Source organism: Nestor notabilis, unplaced genomic scaffold (assembly GCF_000696875.1).
Source record: "Nestor notabilis isolate BGI_N333 unplaced genomic scaffold, ASM69687v1 scaffold6479, whole genome shotgun sequence".
In the NCBI taxonomy this organism is placed as follows: Eukaryota; Metazoa; Chordata; class Aves; order Psittaciformes; family Psittacidae; genus Nestor; species Nestor notabilis.
In genome coordinates, this window is record NW_009944004.1 from 5,557 (window position 1) to 18,329 (window position 12,773).

At 39.1% G+C, this 12,773-nt stretch overlaps 1 protein-coding gene across 1 annotated transcript; it reads left to right on the forward strand.

Annotated features, from left to right (window-relative positions):
• Positions 1 to 1,117: 1,117 nt before the first annotated feature.
• LOC104411728 (cysteine-rich hydrophobic domain-containing protein 1) lies at positions 1,118 to 12,525 on the forward strand (the record flags this gene model as incomplete). The annotated part of the gene is made up of 5 exons (XM_010022218.1): positions 1,118 to 1,172; positions 7,767 to 7,922; positions 10,521 to 10,577; positions 10,805 to 10,864; positions 11,649 to 12,525. Coding segments are annotated over 5 exons (379 nt in total), but the record flags the coding sequence as incomplete, so codon positions are not given.
• Positions 12,526 to 12,773: the final 248 nt, after the last annotated feature.

Genomic DNA, 12,773 nt, shown 5'->3' on the forward strand with positions numbered 1-12,773 from the left:
TGAACTCAATGTACAATATATTTGACTTTACAAACTTTAAGCATTGTTCACATGTAAAGGTTGTAGTTGTTGTGTTAAATTGCTGAATCACAAAGATTAAAGATTGCACTTAGCAGAGGGGATGGAAGACCAGAGTTTGTGTCCCGCTGGCAGGTTTAGCATCCAAGCTCATTTAACTTCTTGCCTACTTATATGCTTCAAAGAAAATAAAGCCCAGTCACCTGCACTGCTGGTGTCCTGCTGATCCACCACACCAGCTTTGGAAATTGCAGTTGGTTATTGCTGAATCACAAAGATTAAAGATTGCACTTAGCAGAGGGGATGGAAGACCAGAGTTTGTGTCCCGCTGGCAGGTTTAGCATCCAAGCTCATTTAACTTCTTGCCTACTTATATGCTTCAAAGAAAATAAAGCCCAGTCACCTGCACTGCTGGTGTCCTGCTGATCCACCACACCAGCTTTGGAAATTGCAGTTGGTTCAGGCTCCCTGCAGGTTGCACTGGTTGTAATGAAGCTCTTCCTCATAACTGTGAACACTTCAATGGAAAATAGTCATGGTGATACCCAAGACTTAATTTTCTTGAAGCTCATAGCTGTTTTAAGACTGTTCGTTCTGTAGGCTCTTACATGTTTTGCATGAGATGGTTTAACTCAGCCCAAAGTGATTCTTCACAACTATATGGTTATAAATCTCTAAGCTGGTGATGAATGGGTTCCTTATAACTTTATCTGCTGCATGTGAATAAATTGCATGAGTAAGAAAAATAGCAGGAGAAGGATTATCGAACCTTGTAAATCTGGAATTTAATAGATGGAGGGTTTTTTCCTTAAAGATTGGAACTTTCTGCTATCCAATTGTAAAAGAGTTTTTTACTTTCAGTGACCTGAAGGTATTGAAGTAAGGCAGTGAGCTGCATTTCTCTGTCTTGTAAATGACCTTATGAATGATACACAAGACTTTATACAAACTTAGACTGAAAGCTCATGAAATAATGTAAATTTAAGGGCAAAATAATAGATTTTTTTTTTTAAAGTACAAAATCTATGACATTTTTTAAATTAAGGGAAACAAAGTAAGTTAGGTGGAATATATTTTGTTTGTCTCTTTTGTTTTCAAGGTTTGGCTTGAGCAACAAGTTTGATACAGAATTTCCTTCTGTTCTGACAGGGAAGGTAAGTGTGAGATTAAACTGTTCTTTTCAATGGGAAGATCCAGTGCATCCAGTGGTTTGTGTGTTGTAGATACATGCTCCTGACTGTGCAGTGCAGCACAGGCCAGCCCAGCTCTGAAGCCTGAATGAACTGCCCTGTGTGAACCCGCTGGCTGATGCCCAGTGCCTACACTGTGCTTTGAAAGAAGGAAAATGACTTGCAGGGATTGCCGTCATTGTTACTCTAAACACAGCAGAGCTCCACACGACAGCGTGCTGGTGTTTCATGCAGGCAGTCAACATGCAAGCAAGGCTCATCTCACCTTGCTCGATGGATATCTGGAGTTTGTGCTGCTTCCTCTGTGAATTAAATTATTCCAAATGCCAGACATAATTAAATTATTCCAAATACCAGACATATCTTTTTAATACGGCTGTCAAGCCTTGAGTTTGTATTTAGACAGATCTCTGGGAGAGAGTCCTTACCTGAAGCTTTAGGGAACAAAACATAGTGTTAAATCTACAAACAACGTAGGTTTTTTAGTACCTTTTCAGAAACACAGTAACTTAGTTCTGAAAAGGAGTGACAAGTCTCTTGCTTTCCCTGGAGTCCTGTCATCCTACTAAATTCAAGTTTAATAAAGTGTTAATTTGTAGCTATTAATGAAACCTTTTAACAAAGTTCTCGATTATGGTATTTACATTATTTTCATCATTGTGTTTGGGGTTTTTTAGACTTAAATTTTGAATTATTTTTCTCTTTTGCTGTGTTTTCTATCTTGTGTATCTTTTCCAGAATTTGTGAGGGACAAGTTTATTTGGCTCTTTGATTTCTCTGTGTCACACGACAGAGCTGCTGCCTCTGCTGCCTCTTGCAGGAGCTGTTGAGTCATGGTGACAATAGACAAAAATGGTGTCTCCTGGTTTTGCCAAATCCATCTGGGGTTCTTTGCCTTCCTTTCACCCCAGAGTATCCTGAGTAAAATCCTTGTGTTTGATTTATCCAGCTTTTTTGACATCAGGACAGTTGAAAAGCAGGTTTGGTAAAAGAACTTCTGGCCTTGCTTTAGAATCTCACTGAGCTCAAAGGGAAAAGTCTTACTGATTCCATAACATGAAGGCTGGTGATAACACCGTTTGCATTTCCCTACCTCGCGAGTCTAAGGTTCATTCTTTCCTGCAGATGTCTTTCTGATTATTGAAAAGCCAGAGAAAACATCTTGGAAATAGCAATTTTTATATTCTTTTAGTCAAGTTGTAGTTTATTATGAATTAGCCTGGCAGGAAACATTAAAACTTAATCTGATTATATCATTTCATCTCTTTCCATCTCTGTAAAATATGTTCATGTGCATTTAAAACCCAAAAAAACCCAGCCCTCACTTTTTCATGGGTGCCTGTCACATTTTCCACTTGATTGTCCTCCTCCTGTTAAATAGACAGTGAACAAAAGTTTAATTTATAGCTCAGTTGACTGCTTGGACTTCATTTGGCAGAGAGAGGAAAGAGGAAGTTCTCCTTGGCATTTACCCTTCTTGTTCTATAGATGTAATCAGTGGCAACATAAATCACATGAGCAGGGATTTTCTGTATATAGGTATGCTGCTTCTGTTGAGACTCTTGATATCCCCTTCTCTTTTTCCCATATTGGATTTGAGAAGCTTTCTAAGGAGACCTTGGAAATAAATTAGTTGCCTTTTGCCAGGGGAAAACTCTGCTCAAATGAGGCAGTAAACACATTTTTCCTGCGCCTGCCACATGCTGCCATGAATGACATTAAAAACCACAGTTGTGGGTTTTCTGAGTTTTAATGCTTTCCTGAATTGCAAGAAATAATCTGCTGCTTCCTCTGGTTGTGGCAGTCAATCACCTCCACACTGCTGGAAATGAAAACTCAGTTTTCCAGTTAGGCTTACTTCAAACACCCTCAATACCAGGCGCTGTAGTCAGTTGAAACACCACTTTAAGATCTTCTACTGTTCTTAAAACACAAATTTTAGCTTTTGAATAGCATAGTGGCTGTTTCTATTAACAAGTTGTGATGAAAACGTTTACTATGAGCTTGCGTAAGTGCCCAGCTCTAGTATAAAGCAATGCCATACTTTATTCAGTGGCTGGGTAACAGTAAGTTGAATGGCTTTGTTGTCTGCTGTGAATGGATATTAATAATATAACCCACCTGCTAATGGAGTGTTAAAGATGAAGCCGTTAGGTGGGGTTGATGGAGTTCTCTATGCTGTCCTTTTTAGTAAATACAGAGAAAGATTTGAGTTTTTAAACACTGGATGGAAATTTATCCAATGCACAATAAAAATCCTAAATAGATAAAACTAACTGGCTACACTTTTATCCCAAAAGCACCAATGTTCTGGATTTATGCCTTAGGAATTTAGTGAAGCTTCCTGACCCTCGGTTTGCTCATCTACAGAATGGTGACAGTAAACCTGCTGATTTTCCTCTTTGAAATCTGAAATCTTTCCATCTTCACCCGTCTCCCCTTCCTCTTCTCCCAGTGTTTACAGAGCCTGGATAGTTACTGTAAATCAGCCTCAAGCCAAGGTGCACATAATTACATATTTGAGACATGTTTGCTGCTTTCTGGGGGAGTGGTGGATGTATATATTTGAGGATAAAACATAGACAATAAACCAATAAAGGACAATATCAGTAGGTCCGCTGGATTGACTTCATATTTATCTTGCAGGATGAGCACAAGCTTCAGCTGGTTGATAAATGCTGAGCTTGGCTTTCAAATAGAGCATTCTTTCCAACTGAATAATGAAAGAAAAGATGTGCCTACACTTAATGCAGAGGCAATATTGAACTTTTAATAATGTGATTGGACTTAGGCCTAAATTTAAATTCTGTGTGCTACAGTTTTATAGGATCATTAACACTTTCAAAGCAAGCATTTAAATGCTTTCAATGAACACTCTTCATGGTACATGACACAATAGCACACACTGTCCCAGGTGACAAGAAAATGCTGGAGGTGGTGAACCTTAAGGAAGAAAGTGGAGTTTCCTGCCCTGCTCTTCAAACACTGAGGGTCGCACACAACAATTACTGTGCGGTGCAGGGAAACGTTGGCCATAAAATGTGCTCTTGGTATTGTGATCCCATTGCAGCGTGTGATTGATAGGGTTTGTGATCACCATGATTGCAGGAGAGGGCTCAGGCCTGCTGGGCTTTGCTTGCTCTCTTCCTGTGTTTGTAGAGTCTCTTGCATCCTGTTGTAAAATATTATGACACCCCCTCCTTTCCTTTTATGTTTTTGGGTTGGCTTTTTTCCCCTCTCTTCCTTAAAGACCTGAAAGGAGCTAATGTCTCTTTACAAGGTGTACTGCACAGCCAGGAGCTATGCACTTAATCTCATTCTTTTCAAGACCCAGACAGGAACTCTCCAAAAGACTTTCCAAAATGACTGAAAACTAGACTTTGAGGGAGCTTTCTTTGTGCACGAGATGCTGGTTAATTCTCTGTTTGAAATACATTAGTCACTTCATTATCCTCTCAGTATCTGTAGCCACAAGAAAGGCGAGGTTTAGAATTATGCCAGAAACCCACCAGAATTCTTTGGTGACTCTTTCAATTGGATCCCATTTTATTATTAAATTTAAAAGTTATTTTATTTACAGATATTTTTTGTCATTTGTAACAAAACTGTTAATGAGCTATAAACTGAGAGCAACAAAACTGTGTTTTGCTTCTATTCATCACAGAATGAGCTTATCTTGGTCACTAGTTCCTTTAGTTTCAAATGAAGAGGTGTTATTGAAGTCTTTGTTGTGATTATGTTTCCTAAAGGGAGAAATACATCCAATAGTTTGAGTTAGCCAAAACCATCTTGAGCGATTTCATCCTATGTTGCAGCTAAGAGATTCATCTTTACATGATATATCTGGTGCGTTAGAATCATAGAATGGTTTGGGTTGGAAAGGACCTTAAGATCATCCAGTTCTAACCCCCTGCCATGCACAGGGACACCTCACATTAAACCACATCACCCAAGATTCCATCTAACCTGGCCTTGGACACTGCCAGGGATGGAGCATTCGCAACTTCCTTGGGCAACCCATTCCAGTGCCTCACCACCCTCACAGGAAGAACTTCTTCCTTAGATCTAACCTGAACTTCTCCTGTGTAAGTTTGAATTTTGCATTAGCAGGTAGCAGCAGTGCTTTCATATTACTGAATTAAGGCAAGCATCATCCCAAAGGTTCTGAAATAGAGTTTTTCTGTTTCTTGGTGGCATCCAAAGTTGGTTTCTAGTTGTAGCCATTTGCAGTGCTGTGCCCTACAAGGAGGGGAGTACTTCAACGTTGTTCTTGTAAAGCAGCATCAAACTTAACCTGATGTTACCAGTGACTCCCTTAAAAGTAGCACAGAAACAGGGAATCTCACCATCCATGGGCTTTATTAGGTCCTAAGTTTTTTTTCTGCCTGCTGTGATCTAAGATTCTGACTTCTTTTTAAGTTGGATGTTATCACTGATAAGATTTCTTCATGTTAAACTCTAGATTCTGCAATCCCATTGCTTTGGTAGGTTTGCTCAGCTGTATTTTGGGGTTGGGGTGTGTTGTTGTCAATGTCCAGTATACTTTGTGTCTAACAGGAAAGAAAACATTCCCTTTTCTTAGTGGGATTTGTTGCAAAAATCCTAATGAAGTCAAGAAGAAACCCTACTTATTTTATCTTTGAAATAAGCAGTTAGAATGATTCATGTACAGATTCCAAAAGGCTCGTTAAAGTGCCATTTGTACATTTGTAGATGTCAGGAACATGTAAACTGCCTGAAGAGCTGAGAATGCCACTTTGTCCATGTATGTAATCTCAATGTGTGCTTGTACTGTGCACAACCAACCCACTTGTATGTTACTACGAACTATTCTCCCACACTGAAATGGTTCTTGCTCACATGCATCTGGTATTTGTTATACCCTAAATACAGGAGCTGGCATTGGCAAAGAGATCTATCTGTAAAACCTCTTTCAGATACCTGAAGTACATGCTAGTTTTCCACATTACAACGTGATTTTGGTTTTACTTGGTTCACTGTACATGGGATCTATGTTTCTTTTTGCCATTTTCTTTCTTGCTTGCTTTTTTAAACTGTCAATTGTCACCCACATTTAAATGTTGATGTTCCAGTCAGTCTAAAGAAAATCTTTTCACTTGCTCAATTTGTATATGATAAAAAGATTTACAAGACATTTTCATTAATACTGAGGGGGGAGCCTGGATAGTTGCAAAAGAAATTCTTTCTGTGTACTTATTCCTGCTATAAAATAGTCACAGTGTTAAATTCTGATGTTACATTGCTTACTGTAGGCCTGGCTTGTGTACAGACACAGGTGACCTCTGACTCTATGTGCATGGTGAGCTGAATGGCCAGCAAACATGTATTTATTTACTCCCTTTCCTGCAGTGTTTTAATGAATTTAGGTTGTGAATAGGTGGCAGTAGCAGGATCAGGTCCTCTCCATTTCCTGTCGCATAGTTTTGCTCCTTTGGTGAAAGGAGTCTTTGTCATTGAATTAATGCTTTTGTGGTTGTTGTTGCCCTTGTTTGCAGAATTAAATGCACAGAGTTGGGCCTGCTTGGTTGAAGGGATTATGTAGTAGTTGCACAGCTTTGTACACAGGCTAATTCCAGGGGTCTGTTCTTCAATGTGGCAAGTAGTTAGGGAAGAATCTTTATTTCTTGGTGTCGTGTCTGCCTGGTGAAGTCTGTTGAAGTTGGATCTGATTATTCTGCTTTTGTGCATTCAGACACTGGATTGTATTACAGCTAAGAGTGCCATAGAGCCAATACCACAAATCCATATTGGACTTGTCAGATAGAAGTTATTTAGATTCTGTAGAGAGATGGGGGATTTGGGGTGGGTAAATAGGTGAGTGCTCTCACTCTTTTGTAAGAGACATGCTGCTGTGAGAAAGGAGCTTATTTTTGATCAAAAATGTGAGTTTCTGCTGTGACTCTGCAGTGGTAATAGATAGAAAATATTTTGAGTAAGCTCTGCTGAATATTCCTTAATTTAAATAAGCTGGTTTTAACAGCCAGGCTTCACTCACAGCCCTGTACAAGACGCATTTCTTTGCCTTGACTATAACCCAGTTTATGTCTTTCTAGGCTTCCCTATTTTAGGAAGCAGCCACAAGTGAAGTTCTGGCCTTGTGTCAGTATAGAGCATGTTAGGAATTCATTTATGGACAACAGAGGTCCACCCTCAGTCAGGCACAGTGTAGCTTCTATTGGTGTGAAATTGATTTGGACAACATTAGCCTTTTTTCTATGTGATGTGTTCTTACTACAAAGCTGTGTCCCACTTCTGGTTTAGTTTGGGGCCGCTGTTATCAGGCCAACTGAGTGGTGCAGTAAGTCAGGATGAGGCTGTTCATCATCTAAGCAATGTTCTAATTCAAGTTTTTGCAAAGCATGCACCAAAAATGAAGTTGTTACAGAAAAGTGACTTTTCCTGCTCACTGGTGACCAGTGTTTTAGAGGATGAGGTCATATTGATAATGGCATTATGTTGTATTTATCCTGTAGAGGCAATTATTGAGCAAATATACCTGTAATGGTTTCCCACTGAGGTTCAGCATTTCTGTTGCAGGTTGCCCCAGAAGAATTCAAGACCAGCATCAGTCGTGTGAACGCCTGTTTAAGAAAGAATCTCCCCATCAATGTAAAATGGCTGCTTTGTGGCTGTCTGTGCTGCTGCTGCACGCTGGGCTGTAGCCTGTGGCCTGTCGTCTGTCTTAACAAAAGGGTAAGTGTTTATTGTTCTTATTCATTAGATAACATTAAAGAACACTTAATACTATCATCCCTATTTAAAACCCTTTTTGTCTTGCTTGCATTCAAAAGGCTATTCTGTTTTCCATTCCTTAGAAAATAGAAAAACTATGTTTGTTAATGAAGTAAATGATGCCAAATTACCCACTAATCGTTTTAGGAATAGCTAATCCCATCTCACTGTGAAGAACAGGATAGAGTATATGATAACCTCATTTCCCAGGATTTCTGAAGGTGTAAGAATTGCATTAAATGAGTGCAGAACTGGGCACAGACCCTCACCGGCTGCCTGAGCTGGAGTGCAAGTTACTTTTCCTCTTCCCACACACGGAGCCACAGGCCAGAATAGTTTTAAATCAAAAATCACCTTTTTCATACGCAGTAGATACGAGAACATTTCAGAGCTGTGCTTTCTTTGACATATTTTACTCTGTTCTTTCTATTAAGAACAAAAACAATTTTATTTTCTATTTGGGAAGTTTAAATCCTTCCTTTTTCATTTCCTTATGTATCTTTTCTTTTTTTTCCCCAACAGAAAGTTGGAAACTCTTGTGATCAGGTCCAAAGGAATAATTCTGAAAGTGTTTAAGCACTATGAAGTAAATGTGATCTTATTTACCTCTATGGTTTACATTTAGAATTGATTTGTCACAGCAGTAAAGGTTTAGGAAATACATTAACAGGTACAGTGTAATGCTGTTCTTTGCAGCTACACAGTTTGTAAGTCTTGTAGCCATAAGATCTTACTATCTGCAAATGTAAGTAGTATGTAGGTGCACTGGGGAAATAAAGTCTCACACTTGTCATTTAATTTATAGGAAAAGATCTTAAGTAAAAAGTCATACTTCTGGCTCTATCCTTAATAAAACAAAGCTAAACTGAGGACTAGGCACTGCTTTTCAGTGAAAACAGAGTATTTTGACAAACTTCCCAGCATGCTCAAGAAATTAACAGTTGCATTGACTGGCATTGAGATTTGGTGAAGGAGAACAGTAGAGATTTAATGCACAAAGGGCAGAATATGATAACTTGTGGAACTGCTACTTGGCTGAAGCCTGTAGCACTAAAAGGTTACAGGGCTTTTTAGGTCATTTTAACTGCCTTTATAAACATTCTTACTGGAGAGGAAGATGCTTGATACAGATGGAATATTTTGCAGGTTTAAAGCCATATTTAATATTCTTGTGCTACTGAAAATCTAAATAAATGCCCATGTGATGTTGTAGTGTTAATTCTAAAGGCTACGAATAATATGTACCAAGTAGGAGTAGGGAAGATCATGTTACTTCTGTGGGTATGTTGTGTGTGTGTATATAGAGTGGTTTGATCACTGTCACAAGAATAAGATGGTTCTTAATTTTCTGTTGTGGTGGGTTGGACCCAGCCAGCAACTAAACACCCACCAGCCCCTCGATTACTCACCCTTGTTACCCCCCCCAGGCAGGACTGGGGAGAGAACCAGAACAGCAAAAGTAAGAAAACCTCATGTGTGCAGATGAAGACAGTTTAGTAAGTGAAGGAGAAAACCCAAATGATGAAGAGGCAAAATCACTTGCCACCTATCTCTGGGCAGTGGACTACTCTGGAAAGAATAGCCCATGGTTTTATTGTTACATGGCATAGAATATCTCTTTGGTCAGTGCCATTCAGCAATAGCTAAAACACTGATGTGGTGTCAATGCTGGTTTAGTCCTAAATCTAAACCACAGCACCATAAAGCTGCTGTGAAGAAAATGAGCTCCAGCCCAGCCAGCCTTTGTGCACTTAGCTGGCAACAAACAGCGTTACCGAGATCCCGAGGCTGCAACAGGAAACTAAAACAGTTGTCACAGGAAACAACAGGTACTTTTTAATTCCAAGGATAGCTTTGGCAGTGGAAAAACATACAAAGTGGTGAGTTCTCCACTGCTAAGTCTTTGTTAAGCCTTCTTTAGCAAAGAGGTTGGTGGATGGAATTCTGTGGCATAGCATGCAGGAAGTAGAGTACATCATCACAGTGGTCTTTTTTGACCTTAAAAATGACTGAAACTCCAAAAATCATCTCCTCTCCCACAATTGTGGGAAAGAGCAGAATAGGCACTTTAGTATCCAGGAATTGAAGATACAGACAGTGCTTGTTGTGAGCTGGAGTTCTGTGGTGGTGAGATTTGTTCAGGATTCAGATAACAATTACATGAGCAAAATCTGGGAATCACCTGTATGTAAACTGTGTTGTCAGTAGTCTGTAGCAGGTGGAGAATTTGGCCAAGAGGATGAGGGAGATTCTGTTCTACTAGCTTGGCTGTGGTAGGCAGGAATACCAGTTCAAAAGGATCTCTTACTAAGTAAATGAATTCAGGGGAAGTCAAGTCCTAAGTTAACACAAAACCTGTGTGTTTTTCTGAAGATGGTGGAGTTCAGGAGTGGGGAGCTGAAGCAGCTGGACGTCCATTTATCGTTTCTCTTTTGCTTGGCTCTACTTTTATAAAACTAACTTGCTTTAATCTTAAACCAGCAATGCAATAGGAGGATTCTTCTGGATGAAGCTGGTTTCTGAACTATTTATAATACAGTTTTTACGTACTTTTTTTAGACTAGAAGATCAATTCAGAAGTTATTAGAATGGGAAAATAACAGACTATATCATAAGGTAAGAAAAGTCAGAGTGCTTGGGGTTTCAGCTTTAAGAACAGTAAATTTCATAGTTGGCATGTAGGAATTATACAGTCTTGTTATAATTCCATACTTTCTACTGATCTTAAACCTGTGTCTGAAGTGTTCCAGATCCTCACACTTTGATAGTGGTAATGCATGTTACATTACTTATCAAACCAGAGCTGTGCTAATGCATTAATCCTTTGGTATTTATTTTCTTAGCTGGGTTTGCACTGGAAGCTGAGTAAAAGGAAATGTGAAACCAGCAATATGATGGAATATGTAAGTGTTACTTCTGCTGCTTGTTTGGTGTTCTACATAACTGATTTGATAAAGAAAATCCTTAACTTACTAGTGGTTCACCGTATCTGAAATAGTGTCTCAGAAAAACATGCAGTTGTGTTTGATGTCCACCCGTGATGGCCTCTTTTAGCAGGAGTAGCCATGGCAGATCTGGAGACTTCGAAATTGTCACCACTAAACATGTTTTCCCTTCATAACAACTGTATGTTTGCACTGCAGTACACTTGGGTTTGGGCTGTAATTTGTGATGAGGGAGACCCACTGGGACTGTGTGCACTGGTTTGACTCCCACACTAGTCCATGGTTCTTTAATGCTTACCCACGTTTTCCTCTGGTATTCAAACTGATTTAGAATCAAACTATTTGTGCAGAGATGCTGCATTTTTATAGTATCTTTTTGGTCTGGATTTTTTCCTTTTTTTTGCCAGCTCTGAATCCCATAAAGCTTTAACAAAGACAGTCCATTTAGGAAAGCAGCATTGGAAGTATTGTGGTGGTCCTACTTCTCCCCCATCCAATTTCGTGTATAGCCATGAAGACTGTAGGCTTGAAGAATAGAGATAGTCACCCCAAACAAGTCAGGTGTCCAGAAGCCTTGGATGTCAAACAGACTGAAATCTCTGCTTTGTTCCTCTGGGCAATATCTGCTCCTTAGAGAGCATCTCAGATATGTTTAGTCTCACATGCTCACTAATGTTGCATGGAAATCGTGTTGAAGGTTTGAACTTTTTGGTTACTGTGTTCTGTTCTTGTCTCTTTCAAGGTAATATTAATAGAGTTCTTACCAAAATACCCCATATTTCGACCTGACTGAGGAACATCATTTGGTCTTTCATGTTACCTGTCATTTTCTACCCTTAGTGCCTTGTAGATGATTTTGGAAAGAAGATGGTCTACTTTGCTGTGACTTAATGTTCTTCAGTAGAGTATCTTCCTTGCTATGTTACTTTCTTTTGTTAAGAAGAGAACAATTTGCACATTTTTTTATGTTAAATGAGGCTTCTATGTTGCACTCTGAATTTTTAACATTACCAATAACTGATAGAGTTGCCACTAGGGATCTAACATCAGTGCTGCTTAAACTTGTTCTGAGCATGCTGCCTTATTAATTTCTGTATTTGCTGTCCTCAAACATGCATCCTAATGCTGTGTCATACTCTTATTTCATTCTGAATGTTGCAACCCTAGAAACCCTCAGTAGAAATGTCCAGGTAAGCATCTAGTAGTAATGATTTTAGTATAACCTGCTTGCATAGGACTTGCAATCAACAGCACTGGTTTTGTCCTGCACTTTGCAAAATCATCATCTACATTAGGGGGTTAATTATTTTACCCACTATGGATTTGTAAATAGTTACTCTTTGCATAACGTAAAGTGTGGTATGCCAAGGTTTACAGAATGTAATATAGCTCCTGTTCTATTGCCAACAGTCCAACATGGTTTTACTCATTACCCTTGCTCGTATCCCTCTGATTGTATAGACCCACTCACATGCTGTTTTTATGGTAAAGCCATAAGGAGTTTGTACATAACTATCAGATGTGTAGGGCTCAGTTGCACTTTGTTTAGTAAATGGATGAAAAATGCATAGCATTTCTGTCTTTTATTTCATGTTTTAAAGGATTTCAGGTGGTGGTTGTAGCACCTGAAATAGGAAACTGAAATATTGTTCACCTTTGGAAGAGCTGCATTTGTGGGGTAGATGGTGGCTGCTAAATATCCTAAAGCCCCTTTAAGTTAGGAATATATGGATGTCAAGTTTTGTTTTGTTGATAAGTGAGGAGAAAAAATGTTTCATAATTGGAGACCTTCATTACTAAGGAGAAACATTTGGAGCAGCCAAATCAAAGCTGAGGTAACACTTTTGATGTTTTTGTAGCCCTGATA